Genomic DNA, 14,204 nt, shown 5'->3' with positions numbered 1-14,204 from the left:
TCTTTGCATGTTGAGATGGCATCAAGAAAACTTTTTTTTTCTTAACACTACTATGCAAATTTCTTGAGTAACCCTTTATTTCTTTAAATTTTGCTAGGAAAATGAGAAACAGCCTGAACTCTTATATGTAAACTTTCTTGAAGTGGTTTTCAGAGTTCTCCAGGTTTCTTGATGATCCCACACTTCTTCAATAATGTTCAAGTCCAGGTTCTGAGGATTCATCACTCCCCAAGACCTTGACTCCTTGGAAGCAGGCAGTCAAGGTCTTGGGGGAAACTCAAGCTTCTTTCTTCCAAGAACAATTAACAATTGCAACAGCCAGGTTGATTCGCATATTTATTTATGATTTGTACATCTCCAAGATAAAAAACAAAAATGAGTGTTTCAAAAAGAAAACACCTACATAGATAAGTACGCCACAAGTATTTAGTTTGCTTAGTTGAAACAATATAATGAGTTTCGCTACTGTGCTAAGAATTCCTTCCTTGCTAAACTGGAAGAGAATATCACTGACAGTGAATACATTTTTACAATACAAAAAGAAACTAACACATAAGCAACTTTACAAAAGTACACATAATAAAAGTCCCTTTCATAACCTTGGCTTAAATTATGGCTTCATTCATGACGATCATGTGCAGTATATTCCCCAAAAAAGTGCAAATTCCCCACACGTACATGTAAACAATTAAAGATGTACAGTAAACTTTAAATGACCTTTGACTACAGTGCGTAAAGGAAACTGTAGATGAGCTTCTAACTTGCGCAGAGCTTGTGTCTTCAAGATGCCACGGTCAGAGGAGACAAACACAAGCTCCAGCTTTGCGTGTAGCAGTCAGTCATATGGGAGCCAGCCATATTCAGAGCAGATGAGGCAATGTGAGGAGGGGAACAGAGCTAGGTCAAAGGTTAACCATCTCCATTAGAGTATGATCCAGCATCTGCTTTATGCTCAGGCCCTCTTCTTTAGCACGTGTGAGTTTATCTGTTAATATAGCATTGCATCAGTTATAATCCAAAAAAAGAAAGAAAAACAGTTGCAAGATACACAGAATATAGTCAGACAAAGGTTTACCTCAGGTACAGTGACAAACATATGCTGGATATCGTTACATACCCCAGTATATATATTTTTTTCCAGTAAGAGGTCAGCACTTATTAGCGGAGTCGATATCCTCAAGTTATTTAGATTTTCTGATATAACTAATCAGATTTGAACTTTTATTTAAAGTATACTAGAAATAGTAAAAACTCACACTATTGACAGGGCTGTGGTCAAGAATGGACGTGGTGAGTTTATGCAAGGGGGGGAAAAAAGCTTTCCTTTTTTGTAATATATGATTTGGCAGTGGAATTGACCAAAGTATAAAACCCTAGCACTTTTGAGGAAAAAACTGAAAACTCTTCTAAGCACTAATAATTGTCTTCTTTTACTATTGGACCAGTATCACTTTACTTTTATTGTATATGCACACTCCACGTCCTTTTTTCTTCCCCATTCACTTAGACAAATTACTGACAGATCATACAGGGGTACTGTGCAATCTGTTATTCACATCTTCCTTACCGCCAACACTTCCTTGTTGCTACAGGTGAATCATATGATCAATCTCCTCCTGTGCTACGATTAACAAACAGTTCGCCGCTAAATAAAACTGCACACCTTTTCTTTGAAGTTCTCTTTATCCAGCTACACTGTTTTGGCTTAAGCTGCTATGTCCTGAGGATATATAATGAAACTAAATGTTGCTTGCCTTGCTTTAAGCATCACAAGGCAAGCAACATCTTGCCTTGTGATGCTTAAAGTGCCCCAAAATAAACATTGGGAAAAATTCAGCTGGAATGTTTCTTTCCTGAAGTCACAACCCAATTATTTGGCACTTTTAGCATCGCAAGGTGAGCACCATGTAGTTTTATTATATTCTTGGAGAAGGCAGACATCTCTACAGATAACTATGAGGTTTGTGGGAACAGTTCCCAACAAAGCACTTCGCTCTCAGACTGCAGGCTTACTTGTTGTTCCTAGAATTTCTAAAAGTAGAATGGGAGACAGAGCCTTCAGATATCTGGCTCCTCTCCTATCAAATGAGCTCCCAGTTGAAGTTTGGGAAAAAAACTCTTTACTTTTAAGATTACATTTGAAAAACAAAATTATTTTGAATAAAGCTTTAGTTATTTATACTGCTACAAGTTAAGGCTGCTGGAGGACGTCCAATGACGCACTCAGGATTTCTTCACTTCCCTCTTCACCCCTGATGCATTTACATGCCACTATTGTATACCATTATTTTTCCATCTAGTCTCTCTTGGTGCGTTTAGTCATCTTTCTCCTCACACCCCAACCAATCACAGTATGCTGCCATCCTCCCCAAGATCTCCCTGTTAAAAGACAGTTCCTTTTCCCTATTGTCACAGAGTGCTTCCTCAAAGGGAATTGTTTGATTGTTGGGGTTTCCCTCTAATCTTCAGGGCCTTTACATTATAATATTTAGTGCTTTAGGTGACTGCTGCTGTAAACTAGTGCTACATAATTGAATTTATTAAATTATTGCAATTCATAATTAAAATGTGAATGCTTCGCTGAAATGCTACAAGTAAAAACTACACACCTGTCCAACCACCCATCTCACCCAAGTACAAAAAGGAAAATCTGGGTATAATCCAAGTAATTTTAAAAGTGATGATATTTGTTCAGTCCATTGCAATATTCCAAGGCCTCCTTTTCATGGATAGAAGCACATATTGCAGACCAGATTTCAATTATGTAGCCCTGACAATAACTGAGAAAATATATCAACTGAATTTCGTCCCTCTCCTGAACCTGTGTAACCTTCCACTTGAAGCAGTTATTGGAACATGCATGTGAAAATCTCTCACTTGTATTCCCACTTTTTTGAAAGCGTAACTTGTTTTGTTTTTAAGACATAACTGCTGCTGTGTATAGTTACTTAAATAAACAGTACAACAACATTCCTGGTGACTGGAATTTCAGAAACATTAAAGCATACAAGATTCCCTTCCAGTTTATGCCTCGTTTAGAGCTACTCTCAGTTCATTGGTGAGAAGACGATTTTTCTCAAGCTGCTTGTATAGGTGGTCTTGACAGTCAGAAAGCAGGTAGGAGAAAAAGGAAAGACAAAGAAAGGAGGTTAGTATAAAGAGTGACGCTTTGAAGGTAATCACAAAATAAGTTTGTTGATTTCCTGACCTAATGAACACAGAAGGCTCAAGAAATATGTTTTTGTTTTTTTAAAGACAGTCATAAGCCTGCCATCTTGGCTAACCACAGAAAACTCACACACACACACACTACTGGTTTTACAAACACTGTTTCCTTTTCACTGCTTATTAATTACTTAGACTAGAATGATAAGACTGCAACCACCTTGGGATTAGTTAGGGACAAAACAACACACACTCACAAATAGAAAAATAATGATGATGCACATGTTTGTACTGGATCTTTTTGCATCTAGCTGCAGCAGCCACTTTCAATCACCAGAGAACTGCAGAGGTCACCTGATGGGAGTTAACCTGGTCCAACTCTGACTGCAGACAGTTTGTGCAGCCTGTACCAATGAACACATCTTATCTGCGCAACAATGTCAACTCATTGAAGCAGTGGACTTGACTCAACCGGTTGGCACCTAGTTGAACTCTGTGTATATTCCTATATAAAGGGAACATTGCAGAGCATGTAATTCTACAGTTAAATTGCCATTCTGTAGCAACTATGTCACCATTTGTGGGGAATTTTCTATTTCTACTTTAAATCTATGAGGTTCGATCTGCATGCAATTAGTTCATGTGAACTACTGTGACTATGACATAAGACATTTGGGCCACCCCAAACAGCCTTACAATTTTGTGGTCAATCCCATTTGAGTTTCAATAGATTTAATTTAGCAAGTGAAACTAAACAAATCTTATCCTACTCAATTGTTTATAATTTACAGTCGCATTTCTCTGCAATAGCCCCTGTGACTGTATTAGCATTCTTTAAATTAAAGAATTAAAAATAAATAAATAAAATAAAAAAATCTATAGTAGTAGTTTTAGTGACCATGTCTGCCAATACTGGCTTGGAGTCTAGTTGATTTGCTATTTAGACCTACAATATGAGGAGTGTTTATTTTTTGGTTTTATTTTTTTGGCTACGTTCACATCTGCAAACACTCAATGAGTATTGAAAATGTTAACTTGCTATTTCTAAAGTACATCAACTGCATTTAACTACAGCTGAATCTGAAGGTGTGAGGAAGCCTTAAAAACAATAAAATATAACTAAAGATATAAAATCCCCAATCAGCTGATTAAAAAATTGAATACAATTCACTGCCACTACAAGTAACTCAGGAGTTTATTCAAAAGCTACTAAACAGTATAAATTAAAAAACACAAAGAAGGTAAAACAATAACAAAAAAGGACAAATGGAAATGAAGAAGCATTGCGAGAGAAAAAGAAAAGGATGACATAGATGGAAAAATGTTTATTTTATATAAAGCAATGTGGCTCAAAGGTCTGAAAGACAGATGGACAAATGTACTCCAGCAGCCAAGGCCCAATGTGCAGTACTGCCAGGGCAGTAAAGAAATAAATAGACAAAGGAGACAGAAAGTAGGGCTGTGCTGCACAGGAGAGAAAGGATGATGCTCAAGCAGCTTCTGGAGTGAAGAGTGTGAGAATTTAGCTGTGAACAAAAACAAAAGAACAAAAATGTTGGAGGGAGAAATAAAAGAATGAAAACATATGACATGAGAGAGAAAAATGGATGCAGAACTAAGAGAACTGAGACAGGGAACAAGCTCTACTAAGTAAGCACTCATGTTAAAAGGTCTGCAAAAAAAATTGTATTAAAATATTTTTTTTTTTTTTTTAAAGAAATCAAACATGATTAGGTCACTCATAAATTAGTGTTAGACAAGCACGGAAGGATTTAAAGTTGTAGTTTAGGAAAGTTAAGTCACGGCACTCAAACATGCCACAAGAGGGCGCTACTGTATGTTGTTGCTGTGGTTAAGGAGATAAAGCTCTAAGACAGTACGGAAACAAGCGTGTTGTGAATTACATGGAAGTCATGTCGTTGAGGGCGTGGTCCAGCTCCTCGCTGATGGCCTTGTACTTCAGTTTCTGGGCATACAGCTCATCTATAGAGTTGTAATTATTATAGAGTGGCAGTGAGGGGGCAGTGAACAGAAAAATAACAGCGTCAAGAAATGAAAGCCAAAAGAAAATGCAAACTGAGGAACTGAAATAAAAAGGCAGGACAGAAATAGGAAGGAACATGAACAGCTGCTGACACCGTGTCAAATTCCTGAGGAGTCACCGAGAAACTGCCTCACATGTTCCGTGACCCTGTGAACACTTCTCGGGGCTAGCTGGCCTTGAACGCTCAATACACCACCATGCCAAACTGTACTGCAGTGAGAAATGTTGATGCTAACATGAATCATATCATGGCAGGTTCTGCTTATTAGTTTTGTTTTTCTTCTGGCAGACAACTGACAGTGTAGATATTTGTCCTGGGGATTATTTAACAACCTGCTGACCAGATAAATACCTCAAACAGCCCCACATGAGAGATTTGCCTTTTATTAGTTTCCCTTTCAGAAACCAGGACTCTACTTTAGACGAAGACTTGTCACTGGGTTTCTTTTTGCATCAATAAATTTTGTAATAAGAGTAACAGATGTTTGCTTATATGGAAAATGAACATGAAACGCTGCACCAAAGACTAAAAACCAAGTGTAAAACATTCATACCCTCAAGGTCATCAATGGTCTTCTCCAGCTTGGCAACTGATCTCTCAGCGAACTCGGCACGGGTCTCAGCCTATGTGGAGGACAGCAATAAAACATTGGTAATGTAAACCTCCTAATGGAAATTAATAACCACAGCCCCAGAGGAAAGGAAGCCCTTAAGTATGAGTAAAAAATATATACACACACAGCATATTTATTCAATTAAGTAATGCAATCGATTCAATCTTCAGTTTCAAGAGAAGCGTCTATTTAAAATTTAATTTAGGATACATAAACGTATGACTCACTGATAACTCTAACTCACCTCCTTTAGCTTGTCTGTCAGGACCTTGATCTCCTCCTCGTACTTGTCCTCCTTCTGTGAGTACTGTGGTTACATACACAGGGCAGAGTCACTCAAATATACAAAACATGAAAATGCAACAAAAATAAGTTTCAAACAAACTTTATAGGTTTATACTATGAATATTTGTCAATAATCTTACCTTTTCTGCCTGGGCCTCCAGAGACTTCAGGTTGTTCTGCACAGTTTTCAGCTCCTCCTCAAGCTCAGAGCATTTGCTGCAGAGTTATGGTGTGATTAAACACGTAGAGAAAAACCACAGAAAGCAAGAGAGGTGTGAGGAAAATGTGATCATTACCTCTCAGACAGCTCAGCACGCTCTTCTGTACGTTCCAAGTCACCCTCAATGATCACCAGCTTACGGGCAACCTGAAGTCACAACTCCTTAAGTTTAGTCCCACACTAGCTTAACACATTAGTGCATCCTATACTGGTCAGACATGTCAAGCATTGCATCAAAGTAAATAACTGAACAATTGTCAAAGTTCAGGGTGCACTGAAGAGCTGAGAAACTCGCCTCCTCATATTTGCGGTCAGCCTCCTCAGCGATGTGTTTGGCCTCCTTCAGCTGGATCTCCTGCAGCTCCATCTTCTCCTCGTCCTTCATTGCCCTGTTCTCAATGACCTTCATGCCTCTGAGGGAAGGGAAGTGGTATAAGGTGAGCCTTAGTAATGTTTACACTATGCGTCATAGAGGAACAGGAAATTCCACTCTTAAAAGAAACATTTAGTGCAAAGCATATGGATCATACCAATACCTTGTATTAGTGAAGTAGAGATAAAATTAGAGAGAGAGAGAGACCACTACATGACTATATGGACAAAGTGTCTAAATACTTAACACACATCCTCATCTGTCATGTTCTGCCAAGCACATGGCAACTGTCTGAGAGGATAAGGATGAATTGAATACCAAATGAAGCACAACACAAAATCATGGGCATGAACCGGAATAACGTTCTATTAAATTTCCACAGGTGTGGATTAGCCACTGATCAGGAGCTATGCATTTTCGATCATAAAGAAACAGTAACCATCTCAATATTATAATATTACACAAAGCAACAATTAAATTAAATGCAATTATTTAAATACCTGCACATTTGTGAAGAGTGATACAATACAACTTCAAGCCACCGGTGGCAGCAGTGAGCCCAATCTTAAGTGACACTCAAAGAGCATGTGTCATGTGCAAATGTTTGGTTTTATAATATAATAAAGTTGAGCAAAATCCAGTATTAAAGCGCTTCATAGAACTTAAATTTCCATTTATGTTTAATGCTTTTAACTCACCTGTTCTCAGCTGCATTTGAATAAAGCACCAAATCCACACTGTTTAACTTTTAAGCTTAAATTTCAAAACTTACATTTTAACTACTGATTTTATTTACCTTTCCTTCCTCTTTTTTCCAGTTTAAATCATGCTTTCTGTTTTTTAATGTCTCTGTAAAGCACTTTGAATCACCTTGCTGTTGAATTGTGCTATATAAATAAACTTGCCTTGCCTTTTAAAAGTTAGCAACAAGAGACTCAACGCAGGATTTTCTTTTCCGAGCTTGTCTTAACCCTTCTTTGTCACCCTTTTTCCATTACAGTACTCTGCAAATGAGTATGAATAATATAAGAGGGGTGGGAGAGCGGTGCCCATTTAGTGCCAGTTTTCCAGATGCAAAATACCCACCTCTCGCTCTCATCAGCAGCCTTCTCAGCCTCCTCCAGCTTGGTCAGAGCTGTGGCCAGACGCTCCTGAGCACGGTCCAACTCCTCCTCAACCAGCTGGATACGTCTGTTCAGGGAAGCTACATCACCCTCAGCCTAGGAGAGCACAACACCAGTCATCTACAGGCACAACAAGTTTATTCATTTAACTGAAATTCGTGTGTTATGTTTGGCTCTGCAGGCTTTCAGCTGCTGTGAGATCTTAGGCAGATAAAATAACTCATGCTCTCCCTGGAGAGATTGGCCTGGGTCAGCTTGTCCAATAGAGGGATGCAGGTTGTTTATGTACATTTTCCAACACCAGTTAAAGAGTGTGCGTCATTTCTCTTTTTCTAACACATTTTATTCTAACCTTTTTTTTGGTTAGAATACAACAGGATTTCTTAAAGGAGACAAACTTATCCACCCTCTCTGGCGTTTTCCCAGCCAAACCTGTAATTTCGTGGCTCGCTGTGATTTAGTCTTAAACAAATTAGCTAAAAGGCTACGTTTTGTTATGTCGCAAGGTGGATAAATGGAGGTCCCTGTGCCTAAACTAGCCAGTCACACAAGGGAGGGCTTTATCTCATTGGACCTGCGGTGTTGCGGGGCTGCTGTGCCGTTAGCTTACTTGAAAAGGACCGTTTTGTTTATTCGGGATCTACCGGGTGGAGTCCTTTCGCATCCACCCATCCCTTACTCACATCCATCGGTGGGCTAATTTCAAACTCGCCAACCTGCTACCTGTTTTCGACCATATACCGAGGCGGTCTGGGCCTACTTAGCAACCATGCTTTTTGACCAGATTTACTCCTAATGCTCTGGGCTCCCCGGGGACTAATTGCCTTATAGAGTCATTAGCCGCTTACTGCTTCCCTCGCACTCCTCTCCTGGTTCAGGTCCCGCTGTAGTAACGCCGCCCGGTCCTCCGCCGCATCGGCCTGCTCCTGCAATGACTTGATTTTCTTTTTCACCGCTTCCAGGGAGCTCCCACCGGCCATTTTTTTGCTCTGTTTGTCTCAGCTAAGCTAGTTTTCTCTCCGTTTTTTGCGTGCTTCCCCACACGCAGACACAAGCACACTTGGAGATGCGGCGCGTTTGATCCCTGCCCCCACCGCCTTTAATCAACCGCTGATGAGGATTGGGACGTGCCACCAACCCCGGAAGTAACTCATTTTACTCGAAAATAGTTTAATAAATTTAGTGAACTGAATATGTGGATCATAATTATTAGTAATGGTCTTTTAAAATATTTATCAAGCCATTTTAATGCTTTTTGGCTACGACAAAACTACATTATGAACCAGTTAGTTTAAGTGCGTCCCCTACTGCTAATTTGAGCTAAGCCTTTCAAAATCACAGTTCCAAACATCAACTTAATCTAAAGACAGCAAGAGAGTGCCTTAAATCACTTATACACACATAATACACACATTATAAGTTTAATTATTCGGACAGTGTTATTAATGTTCTCGATATTCATAATTGTGCTCATTAGACCTGCAGAACTTGTCTTCCTGCACTAAACTGGCTTAAAGAGCACAGAAGACACCCATGCTCTATTGTAGTCTATAATATTCAAATATATTGCTATGTTTATACTCTGTCATTAAATCAGTCAACATGAGTCTATCTCACGGATGTTAAAAATTTTGTTGCTGCTGCTGACGTCGTCTCTGCTTCTGACGTCATCAATTAGGCTTTATTGGCGTAAGAATGAACGCTGCCAATAAACTGGTAATTTCATCTGGGTTGAGTATAACCGCGGAGTACGTTCTGTGGCCAACAGGGCCACAAATCTGTCAAAATGCACTTCATAATATGCTTGTAAAATACACGACTGAAATCAGACACTGGCCCTCAGATTCGTCCAAATGGTGGTGGAACGCAACGGTAAGCCAGTGAGCTGTGACTTTACCTTATACAGCACAAAAGCTAAATTTAACTATCCATATATTCTTATGAAGCCCACAACTCTCTTATAATTGATTAATGCATAACTTAAGCATTAGGGTGTCTGTTTCATGGCTGGTGATCTTAGTTTCCAGACGGGACTCAAAAGGAGTGTATCAGTCATATCATTAGGCAGTGGGTGCGCCAAATGGGTTCCTTCGGCCCAAACTCACATCTGTGGCTTTCTTCTCTGCGAGCTCCAATTTCTCCTGGGCCTCCTTCAGGGCTTCAGAGTATTTGTCCAACTCATCCTCAGTTGCCTTCAGCTTCTTCTGCAGTGCTACCAGGTCATCTTCAAGCTGGTACGCAGAGAAACGAGAAGATTTTTATTTACGTGAGGATGATTTTCTCAGATTAATTCTCAACACAAACAACGCGGAATCAAAACTTTTATTAATTAAAAAAGGGACACACACATATATATTTGTTACTAAACGAATGAATTTCTATTAAAAGACTATTATTTCTATTAATTCTATTAATTACTATTATTTAAGGATTTCTTAAATGATAATGGATTGGATTTATATAGCGCTTTTCAAGGCACCCGAAGCGCTTTACAATAACACTATTCATTCACTCTCACATTCATACACTGGTGGAGGCAAGCTACAGTTGTAGCCACAGCTGCCCTGGGGCAGACTGACAGAAGCGAGGCTGCCATATCGCGCCATCGGCCCCTCTGGCCGATAGGGTAAAGTGTCTTGCCCAAGGACACAACGACCAGGACAGAGAGCCCAGGGACCTTCCGGTTACAGATGCGATTCCCAACCCCCTGAGCCAAGGTCGCCCTTGAAATTAATATTTATCTCATTGCTTAACAGCATAACTAATGAATAAAGGATCCAACTAGAAATGTGCAGTTTCCAATCGTGCCAACCTCATGCAGTCAACATATGGAGTAAAGAAACGCTAAAAGAAAAGCTATTTTTAAGGTTATTATTTAAAAGTGATTTTTTTTAAATCAAATAATAATCCTCAGTGGGAGATCATCGGAAAGAATCATGCAGCGCCTTGCGCAACGTGCCAATGGCACTGCTGCGTAAAAGCATCAGAGCGAGTTTCACACTGGATGCCGACCTGTTTGCTTCTGTCCTCAGATGCTTTCTTATCTGACTCGGCCTGCTCAGCTCTGTCCAAGGCATTCTCCTTGTCGAGCTTGAGCATCTGCATCTTCTTCTTGATGGCATCCATGGCTGGTTAGTGTCAGCGATCTCTGCGTAAACCAAACAAAAGAAACTGAATGAAGGGATCGGAGCGTCTGAACCACTCTGAACGCCAAGCTGGAGTGCGAGCTCGGTTAGTCTGTAGTGAGTCAAATATGTATTTTGGCTGGGCAGTTACTGGATACTGAATACAGTTTTGGAATGAACTACAGCTGCTTGCCAACGTGGAGACCCTTCTTTTTTTCCTAAATCTCTTCACTGATTCGCTCTTCCGAGACATTTGACCACTTCTATGACTATACATGGGGTACAGACGTCAGGAAGGCACTACCCTCTCACAGCAAGACGTCCACTCCTGTTTCTAACACCTTCCAAGTGGAAGTAAAGTGTCAGGACTCAAAGAGTAGTTCTCTGAGGGGGGTTATTTGGAATAAATGCGTTGGTAATGACGACTGAGTTAGCACCCAGAAGGATAAGCCACAAACTACAATACATGTGAGAAAATGTACATTTAAGACATCAACTGACGTTTATCCTATAATTATTTTAAAACCTACTTTTTACACAACAGAGCCAAACTGCATCCACCAAACCTTTTTAATACCTTTCCAAAGCACTTTTTGGTTGTTTTGCCTTAAAATTTGCTATATAAATAAATTTTGCTTACTTGCTTACTTAATCAAACATTTTGTTCTGTATCCAGAAATAAACACTTAAAGAATTATGGTACCAGTTCTTGCATCAAAGCTATTCCCACAAAACAAATATATCTGATTGGTTAAGCCCCTGCGAAAGTTTTTCTCCCCTGGAGGGCTGTCATATTAGCCAGTATGGCTTGTTTGCTGCTCAGGGATCATTTCAGCAGCTCCCTTACAACATAGTTCAACATCCAAGTAGCAACCAGATAGGCTTTGCTTTCGGTAGAGTTCTATCATCAAGCCTGTCCAACTCTTCTCTGAGCTAATACATGCAAGATAATTCCAGCTCAGATTTGCCACAGTGGGTACAGTGGTGTGCACATACAGAAGCTCTGGAATTTCAACATCACCCCCTCCCTGCACCTTAGTGAGAGTTCACACAGCCACTGGCACTGCTGCAGCTGTCACACACAACATACAGTTAGGACGGTTGAGGAATGATATTTTAACCTACTGTTGACTACAGTGATTGATTATTTGCATGTAAGAAGAACTGGACCCGAAAAAGAAAGTTGTGTAATACTGTATGAACATCATTGACCTCGTCTTACATCGTAACAAATAACAAAGCATTCTAAGAATATTTTGTCATCTCCTACTCCCCTTGTCCCTTATGCTATTTGTTGAGTGCATATTTTGGAATCTTGGTGCTTGGACAGCACCTGCTGGACTCTGTCCATGACCCCATACTCTTTACAGTCTGACTTTCAGAAGAGAGGCATCAAACACGTTTTAAACAAGCAAAGCACAAGCTCACCAAATGATTCACTGATACTGTATTTGATAAACCACAATTTTATTATGTGAATGATTGTTAGTTCACACGCTTAAAGAAGAGATTACAAGATCATTAAATAATTATGGTAAAATCTTGATGTTTTTAATTCTCTCCCTTTATCTCTGTGATGTACCTTTGCATTTTATTTTGTTGGTGATCTGGCCTGAAATCCTTCCTGTGCAGCTTTATTAAGGCAGTCAGCTGTCACTGTGTTGTCATTCTGCCATGTGTTTGTGGACAGTTCAGCAGCCAGGCAGGCATACCAGTCATACACAGAGATCAGAGAGGCTCAGGGTGCAATCCATGTCACCCTAGCACCCTGGATAGATAGAGAGATGAACATCGTCACATTGTACCTGTCCAACAAATAATGATTTCTTCAGGTTAGGTTAAGGGGATTTGAATCATGAGACAGAAATGTATTAATTTGATAATTAAGAATGATGTATTTTTTATTTCTTCTGATTTTAGCAAATATAGCTATTTTCCTCCATGGCCTTGATACACAGACAACATTTTCAGCCATTTTGCTATCAGCCAAAGTGATCATTTTCTTAATCATTTGGGTCCTTTTGACCTTTTGTTTTTACCACCAGACCTAAAATTAGCAGCACCATGGCTCGGTGTTTAGCACTACTCCCTCACAGCAAGAGGTTCCTGGGTTTGAACCTTCTGTGTGGGGGTTTGTACATTCTGTCATGTATGCATGGGTATGCACTAAAAGATGCATGCTCAGTTAATGGTTCCTGTCTGGGTCCAGGACACACATAGATAATTAATCCGAAAAGTTTCAGTTCAAAGAAGACTTTTAAAAAAATGTCACTACCGGTAGTTAAATTATATATTAAATGAGTGCTGTCAAACCTGTTAAAGCTTTAAGGCAGACAGGTGTGATAACTGAATCAAACCTCAGTGTTTCCAGAAGTCCCTACATGCAAAGAAGTGCATGGCCTTGTTACCATTATGTCGCAGTCCTGTGAAGAGCCGCACGTGAACTTTAAATGCTGCAATTTCATTTCATTAAGTGGTGATTGCTTAAGACCTGTTTGCTGTTGCGAGGCGCTCATAAATCTAAACGCACTATGATTGAAAGATCAGCCGGGCTTATGCGCCATCTTGTAATTGACTTCTTTTATTTATGTACTTTTGTAACGTCAAAGGTATTCAGCAGTGTTTTTACAGTTTGGTGTCAGATCACAAATATAAACTTCGTCACAGATCTGTTGAGACGGCTGTGTAAGGAGCTCCCTGACAAACAAAAATAATAAAATATGGGAGTCTGGTGATGATATCACTGTGAATGTCCAGACTGGAATTTCTCACTTCCTCCTCAATAATTAAAAGATACCCACACATACTGCTGGCGTTTCACTTAAACCTGGTGAGACAAACTTAATGAAGCTCATCAAAAGGGTTTAGACAGATTCACATGTGAGGCCGTGCAAATGAATGAGTGTGTATGAGTGTGCAGCGTTCTCATCACGGTAATCCATTTTAGTGCATCGGTGGAATAACACCACAAAAACCAGCTGATCTGACCCTAATCTTTTTATTGAAAAGAAAAGGTGAACGTGAGGTAGTGAATGTAGAGAGATGGGATGAAAGAGCAGATGAGAAGAAGGAGATCAAGATGCCGTTTGTCCCCAAGGCACCGCTAACTAACGACGGGTAATCTTACATTGAGCACAACTGAAGCGTCAAGACTTGCTATATAGCATGCTGTAGTCATCAGTAACTGTAGCTGACTTCAATTATAATTAGATTTAGGACATAAAAATAATGGATGAGCTGTCTTCTATCACCTG

General features: G+C 39.7%; 1 protein-coding gene across 6 annotated transcripts; it reads right to left on the bottom strand.

The window, feature by feature from the left end:
- Positions 1-353: 353 nt before the first annotated feature.
- On the bottom strand, positions 354-11,100 carry LOC102209469 (tropomyosin alpha-1 chain-like). 6 transcript variants are annotated; one of them, XM_005733358.2, is made up of 10 exons: positions 10,838-11,097; positions 9,931-10,056; positions 7,788-7,921; positions 6,624-6,741; positions 6,405-6,475; positions 6,249-6,324; positions 6,068-6,130; positions 5,764-5,833; positions 5,070-5,148; positions 4,471-4,691 (listed from the first exon to the last, which is right to left on the bottom strand). In XM_005733358.2, exons 1-10 carry the CDS (start codon positions 10,949-10,951, stop codon positions 4,688-4,690), a joined length of 855 nt encoding a protein of 284 aa, XP_005733415.1. In that variant the 5' UTR covers positions 10,952-11,097; the 3' UTR covers positions 4,471-4,687. The 6 variants fall into 6 exon arrangements, with proteins under 6 accessions (XP_005733419.1, XP_005733417.1, XP_005733415.1 ...); XM_005733360.2 differs by lacking the exons at positions 4,471-4,691; positions 5,070-5,148 and adding an exon at positions 358-985 and having other exon boundaries at positions 10,838-11,100; XM_013910904.1 differs by lacking the exons at positions 9,931-10,056; positions 10,838-11,097 and adding an exon at positions 8,674-8,916.
- Positions 11,101-14,204: the final 3,104 nt, after the last annotated feature.

This window comes from Pundamilia nyererei, unplaced genomic scaffold (genome assembly GCF_000239375.1).
Source record: "Pundamilia nyererei isolate P.nyererei 1_Seehausen unplaced genomic scaffold, PunNye1.0 scaffold00051, whole genome shotgun sequence".
NCBI classification, from domain to species: Eukaryota; Metazoa; Chordata; class Actinopteri; order Cichliformes; family Cichlidae; genus Pundamilia; species Pundamilia nyererei.
This window is presented reverse-complemented; position numbering and strand designations above follow the sequence as displayed.

Bases quoted from the DNA above. Each gene is read 5' to 3' on its own strand.
- LOC102209469 (XM_005733360.2), bottom strand. From the start codon at position 10,951: ATGGATGCCATCAAGAAGAAGATGCAGATGCTCAAGCTCGACAAGGAG. The intron at 10,057-10,837 runs GTCGGCATCCAG...TCTGCGTACCAG, and splicing joins CTGAGGACAGAAGCAAACAG to CTTGAAGATGACCTGGTAGC. The intron at 6,131-6,248 runs GTAAGATTATTG...ATGTAACCACAG, and splicing joins TGGAGGCCCAGGCAGAAAAG to TACTCACAGAAGGAGGACAA.